Source organism: Xyrauchen texanus, chromosome 21 (assembly GCF_025860055.1).
Source record: "Xyrauchen texanus isolate HMW12.3.18 chromosome 21, RBS_HiC_50CHRs, whole genome shotgun sequence".
Classification (NCBI taxonomy): domain Eukaryota; kingdom Metazoa; phylum Chordata; class Actinopteri; order Cypriniformes; family Catostomidae; genus Xyrauchen; species Xyrauchen texanus.
Window position 1 is genome coordinate 7,564,067 of NC_068296.1, and position 19,517 is coordinate 7,583,583.

The window sequence follows — 19,517 nt, forward strand, 5'->3', positions numbered from 1 at the left end:
CATGCCACATCACGTGTCATTTGACACCCACTGTTGCAGCCATTTAAGACCATGTTTGTGTAAGAGACATGCCATCTCATCAGTCAGGGGCAATTGCAACAGGGGTAAGTGCAGTTACCATAGCACACAGGTCAAGAATATGAAACCTTACTTCATGGAAAAAAAAAATGCAGTATATGCAAGATAGAGGAAAATTTTAAATGCAATATTATGCTTTGGAAGTATTTTAACCATGGTCTTTTGTAAAATGACTGAAAGCAGAGACCAACCACTTCTAAGAGCAAGAGTGTGAGAAAACGAAATGCACTATACGCAAAGAGATATTGGAAAATTACATTGTGGAAGTATTTCAATTACTATCCCTTGTAACATGACTGAACAAAGTCTAGAAACATATACACAAAATGAAACGCAGATCCAAAGTAAGTCCAACAGAGCCGACCAAGTGCTAAATGATGTGTCATCCAGCCTTTAACGTACCACATTCCTAAGGAGATAGAAATAGCTTGCATGCTTGGTTCATGCCAACGAACACATTCTAGCAATGACATGCCAGTTTTTCTTATATCCAATAACAGGGCTGACCTACCTGTCACATACAGGAGGATGAGTGCAGTTTATAGTCTTATCAAGACTTACTGTTCTATCATTAACACTGCTTCCTTTATGCAAGCGTTTGTTTAACCTTCCTCGTTATTCACGGACGATGCCATCAGCTTGTGACGGATAGCACCCCCTCAAAATGTGTCATGCTTCATTCACTTTTATGTGCTTTAAAGCGGTTACTTTTCACTTTTAACAGCACCCAAGGGTAGAGTTCATTACCCATACCAGCGTTTTATGGTGGCTACTTGCAAAAAGGTATCCTTGTTCATTCATTACACACTAGCTGCTGATATTACAGAGCTGAACTGAACACTAATGTGCAGAATGGATTTGAGACTGCTAAACTACGTGTATGATTTTATTACCAAGCTAATACTTAAATTTGTACAAATTTGTTACTTACATCTGGGATTGAAGAAAGCATTTAACTTAACATTTTGTACCATTAGTGGCACCAAACAGAATGACAAAAAATAACGCTCCAAACTCATGCAATAGCGGAGCCAACATTGCTGAATGAGGCCGCTCAAACAAAGTGGCACAGATGTCACAAAACAGCTCCTAAAAGGTGCACTCAGTAACTATTGTCTTTGTGTCATCTTGGACTTGCAGCATAATTTAAAATCAATAGTTTTCTGTTTCAGATGCCACAGTCGGCCATGATTTAATCGATAAGTGAAAGTGTCAAATAACAGGACGGTTACTGAGATTAAGCGAGTAGTATTCGGCTGGTCATGTGATTCTAACATGGCAGCCCCCATGCATGGACCTTCTCCATTTAGAATAAAACAGCTTTTATACGGTTACTGATATGACTGGAGTCTTCAATTAAATGTGAGTGGTCATTATTACCTTTAAATATTGCAAAATTACAATACACGTCTTTAGGAGTTTTTTTTAATAAGGAAAAAGTTACTGAGTGCAGCTTTAAATCAATAGCCACTGAAGCAAACATTCAAACAAAGAATTTCACCAATATTAGGCTGAAAAATATTTTCACACCTCAATTAACTCATTCACAAATGAACTTGGTTTATATCGCTGTAAATCAATGTGCCCATGTACATACCAAACGATTTTCATCAAACACCTCCAGTAACAGACGATGTTTCCTGGGATGTACCTGTGACAGAGAAGGAAGAGAGAGAATTTTTTTAATTCTGAATTCTTCTACAATAACTAGATGTACACTTTCTATGACCTCATATCAACTGAGAGACTGAATTTGTGCAATTAAAAATGTATGTCACATTGCAGGACCATTTTGAAATATAAAGTCAAAAGGTAGCTAAAAATAGGGAAAACTTCAAAATGAAATCGTGAGCAGTTACAGGAACTAAAATATACACTTTATATGAATGTTCCTTAAACTTTTATATAACTTCTAACATTAAATCCTGATGATGAATAAAAATAAGTTGGATGGAAATGTTATATGTCAACTACCCATTCATAAAAAGAAAAATAGGGCACATGTAAAATAAATCATGTCTAATTTCAAGAAAGAGGGTCTGTTTATCCTCCATGCATAACCATTGACTGTAAGAACCCTAAATGGCCAGTGACTCATAGCAGTGTGCCTGTAAGCTCAGTGGCAGCCCAGACAGCATTTAATTTAGTCCTCTCGTCAAGTTCCGGCATTGGAATTCGGGACAGTGCTCAGCCAAAACCGTTCTTATACCACTATCTATATACAGTGCTTATAGCCATGATTTATATAGTGAATATTACGTGCGGTGACCAGTTTGTGCTCAAGTCAAGTTTCCTGTATCAGTGCAGTGTGAAAGCTGAACGAATAAGACATTTTACACATACAGTGGTCGCAAAAAAGAATTTGGATACTTGAGTCACACCTATAAATGTCTTAATTTCATTTCAATCGATAATAAAATATAAAACCAAGAGTCATCTGTAAACAAATGATGTTAGAGCTTTTCTTTGAACTAACTTAATTTCTCTGAGCCATTTTTTAAGAGACAGCAACTGGTGTCAGGTTGATTTTTAGTGGATGTATGAAGTCAGTTAGTTATTAAATTCACAGAGGTGTCCTAGCAGAGTAATCACATTAACTATGGACTTACATAGTATCACTTACATCTGAAAACCACAAAGTGTAACAATACCTTGTGTCTTCATTTTTACAATATATCTACACATCTAGGCTTCATTTAAATAGTCGATAAACAGTCCTCTTAAGATCGTGAAATGAGTTCTACCAACAAATTATGTCTTGTAATGATTGTACAGTGAGGTTTCCAGAAAATGTTGTGCCGTTTTACGATGTATCTGTTGTTTTGCACCTGCATCTATCGGTCCTTTCTGATAAAATGTGCGATGTGTATGAAACAGAGACCTGCAAATCACGTCAGTAAATGAGTCACAGCTTGTCACATTTCCACCGCAAAACTGGACTGAATTTAAGAGGCACCTCTCTTCTCCAGTGGTCCCTGCAACACAACTCCTGACCCCAGACCCCCAAACTCTGACCCCACAACGTGGAAATGCATCTCTTATCACATGCTGCCCAAAGAGAAAGTTTAATATTTAATTATAATCTCGAATTGAAGTTCTTTGAGCCTGACAGAGATAGACTTTCTGTTAACATCTGTCGACTAGACCCAACTAAACATTTAGGCAATACATTTAAATCAATAGTGAAGGAAGACACATAATAATTAAATCAGACGGGATTAAATTATGTCCTAACATGTTTATTTTATTTACAGTATATAAAATGTAAAAAAAAATCTATCAATCTATTGTTCTATCAATTGTTCAATTGATCTACCTCCCCATCGATCTATCATTCAATCTATCCATCTATCTATCTATCATTCAATCATTCCATCTATTGTTCCATCTATCTATCTATCATTCAATCTGTCTATCGTTCAATTGTTCCATCTATCTATCCATCTTTCCATCTGTCTATTGTTCAATCATTCCATCCATCCTTCTATCCATCCATCTATCATTCAATCATTCCATCTATTGTCCCATCCATCCATCCATCATTCAATTGTTTCATCTATCCATCATTCAATCATTCCATCTATCCATCCATCATTCAATCGTTCCATCATTCGATCTATCATCCATCATTCAATCGTTCCATCATTCAATCTATCATCCATCATTCAATCGTTCCATCGTTCCATCTATCCATCCATCATTCAATCGTTCCATCAATCTATCCATCCATCATTCAATCGTTCCATCTATCCATCCATCATTCAATCGTTCCATCAATCTATCCATCCATCATTCAATCGTTCCATCGTTCCATCTATCCATCCATCATTCAATCGTTCCATCGTTCCATCTATCCATCCATCATTCAATCGTTCCATCTATCCATCCATCATTCAATCATTCCATCTATCCATCCATCATTCAATCGTTCCATCAATCTATCCATCCATCATTCAATCGTTCCATCTATCCATCCATCATTCAATCGTTCCATCATTCAATCTATCCATCCATCATTCAATCGTTCCATCTATCCATCCATCTATCTCAGTGTTTCCCAACCACTAGTGTGCCATGAAAGATTGTCAGGTGTGCCGTGGAAAATGATCAAATTCCAAACGCCTCACCTTTCTGAGAAATTAGCTCAGAAGCCATAATCAGTCACTTTTGTGATTGTGAAGAGCAATGATTAATGTACATAAGTGAGTGATATTTATATGTTAAGGGTCTTTCACATGACTCGTGTCAGCGCTGCAGAATACATTGAAGTCTATGACGTCACTTTACACCAAAATGTTTTTCACACACACGTTTTTGCTTCACCAATAATGTCGTAGAGAGTACTAAGCAATAAGAAATATTTACAAACTGTCCAAATTTATGAAGAGACATTGAATGTCTCATAATTTCTTTTAATTAAATATTACCTTATCTTTTATGAATATCAGAGACCCCAGTTATTGAACTAATTTAAATTCACCAAGAAAACGCTTCGACCTAAACATAAACGTGTCCTGTTATTACTTTCTGCTATTGTCTCTCTTCCAAATACATGTTTTCAATGTTTATTGTGCACACCTCCCGCTTTTTTACGTGGCAAACTCATAAAATCACCCCTCTGTGATGCTTTCTGCTACTCTTGTCATGTGGAGCTTGACGCTGCCGTTGAACGGAGCGTTGACACCTCGACTCAACTCGTGTGAAATGCGCTTTACGATGACGAAAGAACATTATTGAAACTCAAAATTATTATTATATTGTTTTTTTCCATTATCCATTTAGCACTCTTGGCTCCTGTGACTTCACACGGCGAAACCTATCTAGGTGACTTTTTTGTTTTGCATACTGACTTTCAAACATTACAGTTAAACACGCTACTAAGATGGACAGAAAACAAAGTTCTTGAAAAGGAAATATATTGACGATGGTTAGCCTATGTGGGATAGTGGCGTGCAGTAGAATTTTTTTATTTGTAAAAAGTGTGCCGCGGTAGAAAAAAGGTTGGTATCTATCTATCTATCTCTCTCTCTCTTAACATTCAATTGCTCCATCCATCCTTCTATCTATCAATCGTTCAATCTATTTATATAGTTAAATCGTTCCATCTATTGTTCCATCTGTCACTCCTATCTGAAATGTCTATCATTCAATCTATCGTTTAATCATTCCATCTATCTATCTATTGTTCTCTCTCTCTCTGAATTGGAAACCTGAATTTTGCCAACCCTGGATTCAAGCACAAAGCAAACATGATCTGTTGAATAAACAGCAAAGGATTTTTTAAATAAGAACTCATTTCGAATGAAACATCTTATGAGGCTCAAAATAAAACCAGTGAAATGGCTTGTGTTCATTTAAATTATGGTCTAGACCAGACATGCAATTTCTAAGAGGACAAGCACACGCTGAACGTTTCTGGTCTCATGAAATGTAAAGGTAGTAGGACTGGAGGCTCTGTGCCATATGACTATATTTCTTAGGTTAGTGTAAACACAGTGAGGAGCAGAGAAAAACACACACAGCGGGCATGTTACAGAATATATGCTGTTATATATACACACAAATGTTTCCTGCATGGTGGTGTGCGTCACTAAAATAAAACCGATACCCGTCTCACAAAAAAACTGTAAAATGTATAATGTATAATGAGGAGAGTATAAGGGTAATTCACCCAAAAACGAAAATATACTGCCATATACTCACACTCACGCTGTTCCAAACCCATATGACTTTTTCTTCAATAGAATACAAAATGAGATCTAACAGCAGAATGTTAGTCTCAATCACAATTCCCTTCATTACATACTTTTTTCCATACAAAGAAAGTGAACGGTGACTGAAGATGATGGCCTCTAATGTTCTGCCTAGCCTAACATCTTTTGTGTTCCATGGAAGAAAGAAAGTCAGGGTTGGAACAACACTGGGGTGAGTTAATGATGACAGAATTTTCATTTTTGTGTGATCTCCAAGTAAAAATCATGCATTATTGTCTAGCAATATCAATGGATGTAGATTAATTTATAAATTAGGATATGAATATGAAACAAGTGAAAAAAACAAAACAATATGAGCCAAGTAGGTCCAGCATGTGCCTGAGTAAAGTGTGAGTTATAACCCATTATTTTGATTTATATTGGTTTTTTTGGCTAGCTGTGGACAAATTATTGCTATAACTCCATACGGTCAAATAATATAAAATGAAAAAAGTGTTTTATAAAACTGAAAAGTGAGTATCCCATATTGTCTAACATTTTGTATTATTACAGAACACAACAATTGATTTTGTGTTTGATATCAGTTCGTAGTTTGAATTAGTGGCGCACTACAAACAATACCATAACACTCTAATGACAAAACAATTTGAATCCAGTGAGAAGGAGAAACAGCCAGTTAAACATTTAACCAGGTGATGTTTATCTTCCACAGTAAAGATGATACCATTTAAGGGGTCATCAGGAAGGACATGTTTGTATATATGTTACATATCTCATGGGACAGAAGGTACAGAAATTCTATGAGAAATGTACAGTATTTACGGGTAAATCTCTAGTCATATTGTCCGGATCGTATTTCAGGCCAAAATCAAAAGGAAAAAATAAGAAATTATATTTTGCATTTAGAATACAAATCCAGTTTTTAGGATTGTGAGGATTTTCTGCATTGTGACTTTATGACATTATTTTCATGGCAAACTCTCCTCTCAAATTTAAATTATCGCAAAGTGGAAAAAATACAAGTCAAATGGTTTAATTTGAATTAAAGTTGAAGTATGAAATACTTACTTGAGTTAAAATACTTTTTTCTATCCCAGCTTAATATGCAGAGACAACACTTACGGAGCACTTTATTAGGGACACCTGTACGCCTACATATTCATGCGATTATCTAATCAGCCAATCGTGTGGCAACAGTGCAATGCATAAAGTCATGCAGATACGGGTCAGGACCTTCAGTTAATGTTCATATCAACCATCAGAATGAGGAAAAATGTGATCTCAGTGATTTCGACCGTGGCATGATTGTTGGTGCTAGACATATTGGTTTGAGTATTTCTGTAACTGTTGATCTCCTGGGATTTTCACACACAACAGTCTCTAGAATTTACTCAGAATGGTGCCAAAAACTAAAAAAAACTTCCAGTAAGCGGCAGTTCTGTGGACAGAAATGCCTTGTTGATGAGAAAGGTCAACGGAGAATGGCCAGACTGGTTTAAGCTGACAGAAAGGCTACAGTAACTCAGAAAAACACTCTGTACAATTGTAGTGAGCAGAATAGCATCTCAGAATGCACAACACCTTAAACCTTGAGGCGGATGGGCTACAACAGCAGAAGACCACGACGGGCACTTTATTGGAACCACAGTGTTTAGGGATTATATAAAGAAGCCATTAATAGGTTAATTTTCTCAAACTGTAAACATTGTGTCTCTGTGGCGCTATAAAATTCCTGCATTTGTTTTAAGCGACCCGCCCCAACAACGTTTCTCAACCTATGCCGTGAGTTAGGGGCAGGACTATGTGACTGTTTGAATAACTGCAGATGAGGGGCATATTCAGAAAGCCGTTTTGAAAAAAAGATATATTTTTGCAATTCCGTTCGGTGGTGCTAGTGTCACAGAAATTACATACTTCAGCTTTAAGTTTTCATTACATACATTATACATATTTTTTTTTATTATTACATTTGAAGTAGGTTACTAATAACTGGGGGGGGGGTAATATTTTATCAATCTACTGATATTAGGGTGACATATGACATAGGGCAGAATGAAGGTAGGGACAACAAACTCTTTTCTTAAGATGAACAAAAATATGAACTTTGTATGAACTCATTCACTTACCCTAAAGAAGAATTCTTCATTCCACTTTGGATCCAGTGTCTAAGGAAAATACAATTCATAAAAAATTCAAAAAGTGCTAAAATGCTGGATTCTGCATATTCGTTTTTAGTGAAAATTTGTATATTAAGAGGATGTTTACCTTTTTAATAGTTTTAGTTTGTATGCTGGTGATTTCACCATTGACGGGGTCATACAGAGAGATCCTTGTGTACGGGTCACTGGAGATTAAACAAATATATATTACACAAGCACAAATGGAAAAATAATTCTCATTGGAGTCATACAGGAAGTACTCCTAAATGTTTTAGTAATGAGGTCATATTTATTAATACCACAGACATGATTTCAAACTTGAATATCTTGACTAGTAGTCATGTGAGAATGGAATGGATCCATCTTCGCCAACCATGCAGTCACATATTTATTCCTAAAAAATGATCAAGAACGATTCTCTCAAACCAATCAAGTAACTATTCAGATTTACTGGTTTGGGGACATATAATTCTGCATCTTAACCAACATACAACCTCAGGTGAAAGCAATTCACAATCCTTCAACCATTTAATTTGAGTCACTATTCAGTTTTTTTTACTGAATATCTGGCCGTTATCCAAGCACAGCTGAAGGAAAGTACAAAAGGAGTAATATATTCAAGGAGAGATGCTATCGCTCAGCACTGCTATTGATTGCATACTTTGAGCTGTGTTATTTAGGTTAAAGTGAGAACGACAGATCTGGTTGTACCCTCAAGGACAGCCAGGACTGCTGCTAGCACTGCCATCTACTGCACTGACCAGACCAGAACACCTTAATGTGTGCATTTCTCTCAAAACAAAGGGAGACTTCCATTAGTTTACTGCAGGACATGCATCAAATTAATCCTGTAGCATCTATCTTTTCTTGGCGAAATACTGTGAAGTTATTGCGCTAAATAGAAAGACAAGACCAAATTAATGCCAATTAAGAACTATTATACCAACTATTCATTTGAAGTCAAAACAAAACAGCATTTGCATCCTGTTCCATGTCCGTAATGTGAAACAGGATACTTTGGAATAACATACACCGATGAATCTTGCACAATAAAACCAGGAACGTGTATTACGAAAGTTACTGGAGTTTGTATTAAGTCTATAATAATATGCAGCTAAAATGGAAAAGTATTCAACTTGGCCAATTATTTACCTATTAATTGCACGAATCTATGAGAATTTTCACAACTCCAGGAAAACCTTTTGTTTTTCAGCAACATATAAAAGCCTGTCTGAGTGTCAGATTGTACAGAACGGAACCTCCATCATGTACATGAGCTGCACACAAATTCTCTCATGTTTTCATAACAAACTGATGGCGTGTGGACACATGATAATGATGCTGGTGAAGCAGGAACACAAAAGCAAACCTATGCAAACCACAGAGCCGAGCAAAGTGTCCTTAAAAAGTCCAGACAAAGTTGATCAACTTAAAATGGTCTTGGTTAAATGTTTTTAAATGCTTTTGGTGGTATGAGAAAGAAAAGAAATGATGACCCCTTTTTCAAGCAGAAGAAAGGACCTTAAAATAATGACCAGTGTCCTCTGTGGAAACATGACATCTTACCACATTTAAAACTGACCTGGCACCCAATATGTCCTTCTTGGCCAATCCAATTCCAGCAATGACTTTCACCCTTAAGATCCTGGACTCATCCTAAAGGACAGCGCATGGTTAGATGAACATTTCTGAACAAATTGGGTAGTTAGGTTAAAATGTATATATTTGTTTATGGGAAAGTGTAGATTTTATGATACTGTGACTGGTTTAGAGATCTCTAGTCTCCAAGTTTTTCATCACTTTGAACTTTTGGCAATCACTAATTCATTTTAAACGGTCCTGTGGTGTGACAAATGAATTTTTAAAAGTACAACTATTTCATGCGGTCTTTGATTAATACGAGGTCATTAAAACTGTATACACAACAATTAACATTCAATTAAAAAAATGCTGTGTAGTTAATAAGTAAACCCTTAGACTCTTATTTAATTACAAGTTTAATGAATAGTAGGAATTAAAACTCTCCCTCTTCGTAAGACCTTTTTCTCTTACTTAAAGATTGAAATAAATGTAATTACCGCTTGTTAATTAGCAACATTTTAAGGACATTGGCCAATTGGATTTTAAGAGTCACTCCATTAAGCTCAATAATCGGTTATATTGTAATATATATATATATATATATATATATATATTTAATCTTTTAGGACAATGTCTAAATTCATGATTTGAAAAGGGACAATATATAAAATTAGGGATGCACTGATATGATTTTTATTTATCATTTTTGCCTATACCGATAACTATTTGACCACAATTTTAAACTATAGGCCGATAACTATACCAATACTGATATTTTGCAACTTACCTTATTTTGTCATCAGATCACTTTTTAACTTAGGACTTTTTAAACGTGGTAGTTATAATTATTGCAACACCCCTACAAGTTAAGAGGTATGACGTCACACAATCATGGGAGCTCATAGGGTAGATATTGCGCAATACTTTACTTCAGTCACAAGACATCATAGTTATAATGAAAGTGTTAATTATCATGCTTTGTAGCCAAACAAAACACATCCTATATCCAAAGAGAGTTCGAGAGTGGTTATATAGTCATATCTTCAGTCACACTGATGATTACAACAAAAATAACACAGAGTGGATTCAAACTTCCTCTCCAATTCCCAGCAGATGGCACAGGCAGTCAATATGATCCCATATCACACAAGAGCTATATACAGACAATCAAATGATGCTCATGCTTATAAGGCCACATATGCAAGGCAATATAACAGAATCGATGTAACTGATAAAACGCATCACATGATATAACAGCTGATTGCATATATACCTCATCAGTCTCGAGTCCTCGAACCTCCGGGAGCTGCGCGGCCATGATCACGTAGCGTGTTAGGATGCCAAACTGCGTCAATATGAACGCGAGAAATAACCGAGGGAATCCGAACAGCCAAAGAGCCCGTCAAACGATTACGAAAATCGTTTCAGATGTTGTAACCTGAGCGTGTCTGCTTAGGTTGCCAAATGCATCGTGGAAATAACATCCTCGCTGTATGTTTTAGCTTCGCCACGCCCCCCGCGATTTCCGCCACGCCCCCACAATGGGTGATCCCATGCCATCATCACAACAACACTGTTCATATACTTATTGTCACCTGAGTTTGCAGTATGAACGGGGGTGGGGGTGCTTTGTTCACCGAGGATGCATTGGTTGAAAATAATCGAAAACTTACCGTAAAGGCATTTATAATGTTTCAATTGACTATTTCTTTTTAAATAAATTCAAACTTTCTGTTCATCCGTTACTTTCAGCAATGCAACTGTTCGGCATATACTGCTCATTAAATATGCTAGTTTATGACTTATGAGGTGACTGTTTCTCAAATTATAGACTCTGATGTAGGCTACTTGTACTCTTGTTGTTGTGCAAAAAACTGTCTGTTAATTTACCTCATGAACTTTCACCTTTTGCTGACCATTTATGCTTCGCAGAGCTAATGTGTGCTTCTAAATCACTTGCACTTTTATTAGCAACTGACACATAAGTGCCAGCTTTACCTGTCATAGGCTACATTCTGCTTCCCACGGATCTCGACCTGGACGAAAGCATGGCCATTTTAAAATAATGACCAATGTCCACTTTAAAAACCACTTGACTTGTGCACTTTCGTTTGAGCATTGTTTCCACTCAGCTGTCATTTGCTGCTACTGTCAAGCAACTGTTTGATGACGAACACAACAGTTCAACAACGTTCGCGGAGAGATTGACAGGCAGGAATTTGGCCAATAGTTGCTTGCAAGTCTCTTTTAATCGACCAATTAGTGTGCGAGAAGGCGGGACTTACAAAGAGCGGTTAAAGCAATGCGCGCGCACACAATCAAGTATTATACCTGATGCACATCATAATGCAACTAAAGCCGAACCCCGGACATTTTTTTGGCAAATTTAGAAATCCCAGCCGGACGCTTTTTTTAAGGTCCGAAAAGGGGGACGTATGGTCACCCTAACTTCTCTCTCTCTGTCCCGGTTAGACCAAGTTTGTTTTATTCTGTGGTATGGGGGGCGTGGTCAAGTGTCTAGAAGCAGGAGAGGGAGAACGGGAAGACTCGTCACCTGGGTTGTAATTATTTTATGTTCATTTATATAATTAAAGTTTATGGTGACTGTTCTGCCGGTTCCCGCCTCCATCTTGCCCGTCCGTATACTGTTACAGTGGTGTCGAAACCCGGGAAGGAGGAGGCGGAACCGGCAGAAAAGTCACCATAAACTTTTAATTATATAAATGAACATAAAACAGACACACGTGCAACGCGGCCGCGTGCTTCTCTCCCGCTCTGTTGTGCCTTATCAGGTCTCCCTCCGCCATCATTATAATGAGAGACGTGTGTAGGAGTAATTACAATCCAGGTGACGAGCCCTCCCGCAGACAGACACATGACCACGCCCCCATGCCACATGCTCTTTCAAAACAGTAGTGCATGGAATAGCCTTCATCTCCGAAGAACAATAGATTGATGAATTTAAGGAGAAACATGTTTATTTTGTGGTTATTTTTAAAACGGAATTTTGACTTGCAAGTGTAAAGTAACTTGTAAAAAAAAAAATGCAAGTTTTCTCCACACCTCAGCTGGAAATAGACACTATATTGTGATTTCCACACTTCATTAAGTAGCTTAACCAATCTAAATAAATGTTATTTTAGTACTAAGGTAACATATTAAATTATTTCTAAAGGATTATGCGACACATTATTTTCTAAGCAGTCTGGAGTAATGGCAGCTGAAAATGGAGCTTTAGCATCATGGATAAAAATAACATTTTATCAAAAATAAAAACATAAAACACTTATTATAGATTATAGATATTATATATCTGTAATCTATAACAACGTTACACTTGAGAAAATATTTTTTTTTGGTAGAAACTGAACATTCTGCAAAAAAATATATATATAATAAATAAATGTCTTTATTTTTTCTTCGTTCCTCCACGTTGCCCCCCATTTCCAGCCCTGCACATCAGCCACAAATAAGTATTCTCTCAGGTACTTATTGAGTCTAATTAGACAGCTTAATTTCAACAATATCACCCAAATGACAACAGTCATATCTCATACTGTTCACGTGTTACACTTGCTATAGTTTACTTCTATGTTGTTTCTACATCAGCTAGCAATGTCAAATGTAAATCAAGTCAATCACTGAAACATCTGCACCACCTTGAGTAAAAAATAGCATGTATAACATGTATGTGTACACGGATATGGGATACATATAATTCACCATTGTTGCACAGAAAATCAACATGATAAAGTATTTATTTGTATGAATATATACATTTATCTTGTAATAAACAAAGAAATAGATATCATGTGATAGTTATACTTGTATAGTTATAAAATAATGATGCAAAATATAATTTATGGAAGTGCAAAAACAACAACAACAACAACATGACACTATTATAAACCTAGGGTCTCTAATGGAGTGGTGGTGGCGTAGTGGGCTAAAGCACTGCACTGCTAAGCAGAAGGATGTTGGTTTGATCCCCACAGCCACCACCATTGTGTCCTTGAGAAAGGCACTTAACTCCAGGTTGCTCCGGGGGGGATTGTCCCTGTAAAAAGTGCACTGTAAGTAGCTTTGGATAAAAGCGTCTGCCAAATGTAAATGTAATGGCCCTATACACTTTTGGTACTTAAACCAATATTAACAAAACAATTGCAATCTTTTGTGTGTGTGTTACACTATTTAGCCATAAGAGATCTCTTTCTGAGGTATGGCACAGTCAGGGGCGGACTTAGCACTAGGCAAATGTGGGCAACCGCCTATAGGTCCCCTAAAAACTATGGACCCCCTAAAAATACAAATGATATTTTTTTATTATTATTACTGCAAAAATAACATACTGAAACTTGAAATATCACTGTTATTACACTGATATGATTAATATTGCTGTTTCAGCACCATCAATGCAAGCGTCCCGCTCAGATCTGGCCTTAATGGAATATTCCAAGGTTTTACACATCTACGCAAGTTCGTGGAGGTAACAGGCAGGGAAATCTTGAGTGGTCCAACTATAGTGCATGGATGTGGACGCACTTTAAGGTTTGAGGTAATGTTACCTCTGCGCTACTCACTGGTCACACTGCAACACTCTAGATCCACGAACTACAATTTTATGTATTGCACGTAAAAAGCTAAGAGGAGATCACTTAAAATGTGAGGTGTTATTCTTCTTTCCCTGAAAGTCTGTGAATGTCTAGATGTTTTACTTCTAACAGATGAGTTTTTGTAGTGGTGAGCTTGTGACTGAGAAACACTGGATTCAGTATGCTTCTGAGATTAAGACAAACACCACAGTGGGACGAGTTCCTCTAATAGTAATAGTAAAATTAGTGGTCTATTTATAAAGCACCACAATGAACATGTTAATAAAAACATTTATTTAAAATCAAAGTATTCATATGTGTTTTATTCATTTATTTATTACAAATCGGGAATAAGAAACATTTTAGAAATTGCAATCATCGTTTAAAATTTACCAGGCTGTTACAATGAGAACCTTATTAGATTTGCCAAAGCTTACAAAGTTTACGGCATTGAAAGAAATTAAAGATTGTCATGAAGCAACTTTTTTTCATGGCAATACTATAAATAATAAAACAATAATAATAATAAAAAATAACAATAACAATGAAGAGGGCCCCAATCCTGTACTTTGCCTAGGGCCCCCAAATCTGCCCCTGAACACAGTCTTAATTTTGTATAGTCTAGACTAGAATCGAATAATAGGCCTACATTAAAAGAATATAAGATTATAAATTAAATTATAGAATAGAATACTTAATTGATTGGATTTACTATTATTTAACGGTCTGCCTATTGGACGTTGGACAGAGTTCCTTCTCAGCCAATCACAACTAGGCATAGCTCACTCTTATCCAATGAAAATGATTGATTATTAGTCCCGCCTATTCCCCCGTTTCTAGGAAGTGCACGTTACACACTCGATTCAAAGCACGGTTGTAAAGGTATGCATTTATTTATGTTATACTTTACATTTAACTGTTTCTGCAAACTAAAGAGTATTGCCTCTCAACAGGCTTTATTTGCACTTCATAAAAATAAGAAATTCGTGTTTATAAAAAATGCACCACATTGAAGTTACACAACTGCTCAAGAGATACTGGTGTGTCGCAATTACACTTTACCATTATTAAAGAAAGTGGTGAAGCATTTCTGTATTGCATGATTCCGAGTTTCGTCTCATCCACGTTTAGAATATGCATGAACATTAAATATCATTCGTATATTGTAGCAGGCAACCTAAACATCTGACTGAATGAGTTCACTGTACTCCGATCATTTACGCAATGAATACTAAAGGATTAGTGCAGTCATACAGTCAGAGAAGACATAATGATTGCTGTTAAATAAAATAATAATTCGATTTTGTAGTTCGCAGAGTCCTCCCTCCTTCAACTTCAACAGAATGGAAGTCAACGTGAAAGGCAGCACTTTCCTCATAACCGGTGGAGGAGGTTATTTTGGATTCCGGTAAGATTTTATGACAACCAAATGTTTCAGATTCCTTGTTTTCCCCCTATTATTGTTTACAAAACCCTCATAGCCGTGATTATGCATTTACTTCAGTATCTGTTCAAAACGCTAGATGACGCCATCACACTGTGTTATATAATGGGCGTATCCCAAACGTCATTTTTGGGCCCTTGAAGGGCACTGCGGGGAGGGGACGACACTCGAAGGGTCATTCCAACGATAGTAAGAAAATGTTTTTTATTTTTTTATTTTTTTAACGAATGCTCCTTTCCCAAGACTGTTAGTGAAAGGTACATTCATACAGTAATGCCATGCTCCCTTCAAAGTGCCCATATCAGGAGCTCTGTCCTTCAGAGTGAATTGGATCACTTTCAATTGGAATTCGCCCAATATGTAATTTGGGTGCTTTTACTCAGGATGTGGATATTCAGTTGACATGAACGTTCTAAGTAAAATCATAAATGTTACAGTTGTTTCCAGTAAGATGATGATGCATTTCCCCACATTGTCCAATACAATACACTGTTATTATGTAACTATGAAGCAGTGTGAATAGCTATATATTGAGGGTGTAATATTTATGTATACACATGATTTATGTTTTCATTTACACTATTGTGCAAAGTCTTAGGCACATAAGATGTTTCACAAAAGCATTTGTCTTAAGATGGTTATATCTTCAGCTTTAGTGTGTCAATAGGAAATAAAAATGTTAGACTCCCAAACATTACTTTTGCAAATTGAAAAGATTAGAATAGAAGAACAGGAACAGGGAGCCCTGCAACAGATGTTATGGCCCCAACAAAACCTCCCACTGAACATTGTGTCAGTCTGAGATTACATAAAGAAACAGAAGCAATTGAGACGGCCGAAATAGATAGAAGAACTGTGGTGATTTCTCCAAGAATCTTGGGACATCCTATCTGCCAACAACCAAGAAAAACTGTCCAGGTGTACCAAGGAGAATTGGGGCTGTTTTAAAAGGTGGTCACACCGAATATTGATTCAGCTTTTTTTATGTTTACTCGACTTTGTATGACATTAAGTGATGAAAACTATTTATGCAATTATTTTTGAAGACATCCTCACTATGCAACATTTTTGACAAGTGCCTAAAACTTTTGTACAGTACTGTATATATATGATATATTTATGTACACTAGGGCCCAAAAGTGTATTCAAATTACATTTTAAATGTTTCCAATATGCATTTTTCGCATTTAACACAATATTTGTCATTATAAACTATATTATCGATTTTGACAAGTTCTATATTATTCAATCATGATTTAAGAATATTCCCAAGTGCGTCTTGAACTTTTTGAACAAAACAGTTAAAGGAATATTCCAGGTTCAATACAAGTTAAGCTCAGTTAATTGATTGTGAATTAATTGAAAAATTAATTGTGACTTGCCACTTCCTTTCTTTCAAAAGAAGCATAAATCGGGGTTCCAGTGAGTCACTTACAATGCAAGTGAATGGGGGCCAATCTGTAAACATTAAAATACTCACTATTTCAAAAGTATAGCCACAAGACACAAACCATATGTATGTTAACATGGTTTTAGTGTGATAAAATCACTTACTAATCTTTTCTGTGTGAAGTTAAAGCCAATTTTGCAACATTGTTGCCACGATGATGTAATGTTAACAAACAGAATTTAAAACAAATACATGTGATATCTCTTTCAGTCTTGCCTGTGCTCTCCTCAGAAACGCCTCAAAAGTTGTGTTGTTTGACTTGACGCCCCCGAGTCAAAAGTTGCCTGAGGGTATCGTATTCAGACAAGCAGATATCTGTGACTACATGCAGGTGGAAAAAGCTGTTCAAGGTGTTCAATGTGTGTTCCACATCGCCTCATATGGGATGTCCGGTCGAGAGCAACTCAATCGCAAACTGATCGAAGAAGTGAACATACAAGGGACAGAAAACATCCTCCGGGCTTGTGTGGCTCAAGGAGTCCACCAATTGGTCTACACCAGCACATACAATGTAGTATTTGGTGGTCAAGTGATAAAGAACGGCAATGAAAGTCTCCCTTATTTGCCCCTACACATGCACCCTGATCACTACTCCCGGACTAAGTCAGTGGCCGAAATGCAGGTGTTAAAAGCAAACGGTTCATCATTAAAGAACAACGCAGGTGTCCTACGGACTTGCGCCCTGCGTCCAGCAGGTATATACGGCCCAGGGGAGCAAAGGCACCTGCCCAGGATAGTTAGTTATATAGAAAATGGGATCTTTAGGTTTGTTTATGGGGACCCTGATAGTCTTGTAGAGTTTGTTCATGTGGATAACCTTGTGTCGGCACACCTCTTAGCTGCCGATGCGTTAACAGAAAAACGTCAGCACCGCGCTGCTGGTCAGCCCTATTTCATCTCCGATGGAAGGCCTGTCAACAACTTTGAATTTTTCAGGCCCCTGGTGGAGGGGTTGGGATACTCGTTCCCTACCCTTCGACTACCCATATGTCTAATATACCTCTTTGCATTCTTGACTGAGATGGTTCACTATGTCGTGGGCCAGATCTATAACTTCCAGCCCCTGTTGACACGTACAGAAGTCTACAAGACTGGCGTCACACACTATTTCAGTATGCGGAAAGCACAAGATGAACTGGGGTACGAGCCAAAAGTGTATGACCTGGAAGAAGTTGTGCAGTGGTTTAGAAGCAGAGGTCATGGGAAAAAGCACAACCAGTCATCAATAAAGAAACTAATTTTAAATGTTGTGCTCGTTGTGGCCTTTGCAGCAATAGCTCTCTCCTGTCTTCCAGTTGTGGGGCAGTAAAATGTGAAATATCATCATTGTACTGTCTGTGCCTTATGTGAGGTTTATACTGATTGGATGTGTTAATTACTTTGAATTAATGATCAAAACATGTATTACAGATCAATGTACATGAGGGATATTCCATTGTGAAATTAGAAGTTACAAATTAGCTTACCCTTGATAAATGTATTTTAATTTCTCTAATGAGTTCTGCTTTTGGCATTGGACGGTTCTGTTTCAACTTGAGCCTTAAAGTTCGAAACGAATTGCACCACCAGCCAAAGGTTTGGACACATCTACTGCTTTTTTCTTGTCATTTTACCATGTTTTAGAATAAAGTAATTACAACTGTGAAATAACATAAATGGGAATTCTGTGAATTACGAGACACCCCCAAAAAAAAGTTAAAACAATAATAAATTATAACTCTTACATTTGAGCCTCTTCTAAGTCACAACGCTAAGATGTTTTTTTTTTTATAAACCGTGTTAAAGGGACAGTTTACCCAAAAATTTAAATTCTCTCATTTACTCACTCTCATGTCATTCCAGATTTGTATGACTTTCTTTCTTCTGCTGAACACGAACAAAGATTTTTAATAAGAATATCTCCACTCAATAGTTCAATGCATGCGAATGGTGACCAGAAATGTAAAGGTCCAAAAAGCATATAAATGCAGCATAAAAGTAAACCATATGTCTCCAGTCGTTCAATCCATGTCTTCAGAAGTGATGTGATAGTTGTGGCTGAGAAACAGATCAATATTTAAGTCCTTTTGTACTATAAATCTCCACTCTCACTTTCACATTCTTGTTTTGTTTTACGCGATTCGCATTGTTTGTGCATATCGCCATCAACTAGACTGGGAAGAGAATTTATAGGACAAAAGAACTTAAATATTGATCTGTTCATCACCCACACCTGTCATATCGCTTCTTAAGATACAGATTTAACCCCTGGAGACATACAGATTACTTCTATGCTGCAATTATTTGCTTTTTGGATTTTTATGGACCTACAGATCAGAGATATTCTTCTAAAAATCTTTGTGTTCAGCAGAAGAATGTCAAACACATCAGGGATGGCATGAGGGTAAGTAAATGTTGAGCAAATTTTGTATTTTTGGGCGAACTATCCCTTTAAAGGAGCTCTCATGCTGGACAATGCTTGACTGTTTTTCATTTACTACCCATTCATCAATAATAAAA

At 36.8% G+C, this 19,517-nt stretch overlaps 2 protein-coding genes across 2 annotated transcripts in view; one reads left to right on the top strand and one right to left on the bottom strand.

The window, feature by feature from the left end:
- Positions 1-11,054, bottom strand: part of LOC127661384 (E3 ubiquitin-protein ligase NEDD4-like) — a 45,163-nt gene extending 34,109 nt beyond the window's left edge. The window contains exons 1-5 of the mRNA XM_052152042.1: positions 10,806-11,054; positions 9,534-9,607; positions 8,058-8,136; positions 7,919-7,957; positions 1,676-1,729 (exon numbers count right to left, since the gene is read on the bottom strand). Of these exons, the coding sequence (XP_052008002.1) occupies positions 1,676-1,729; positions 7,919-7,957; positions 8,058-8,136; positions 9,534-9,607; positions 10,806-10,850 (291 nt within the window). The 5' untranslated portion in view covers positions 10,851-11,054. The remainder of the gene's footprint in view (positions 1-1,675; positions 1,730-7,918; positions 7,958-8,057; positions 8,137-9,533; positions 9,608-10,805) is intronic.
- Positions 11,055-14,953: 3,899 nt separating this feature from the next.
- LOC127661833 (short-chain dehydrogenase/reductase family 42E member 1-like) lies at positions 14,954-18,697 on the top strand. The gene is made up of 3 exons (XM_052152755.1): positions 14,954-15,006; positions 15,434-15,532; positions 17,229-18,697. Exons 2-3 carry the CDS (start codon positions 15,468-15,470, stop codon positions 18,325-18,327), a joined length of 1,164 nt encoding a protein of 387 aa, XP_052008715.1. The 5' UTR covers positions 14,954-15,006; positions 15,434-15,467; the 3' UTR covers positions 18,328-18,697.
- Positions 18,698-19,517: the final 820 nt, after the last annotated feature.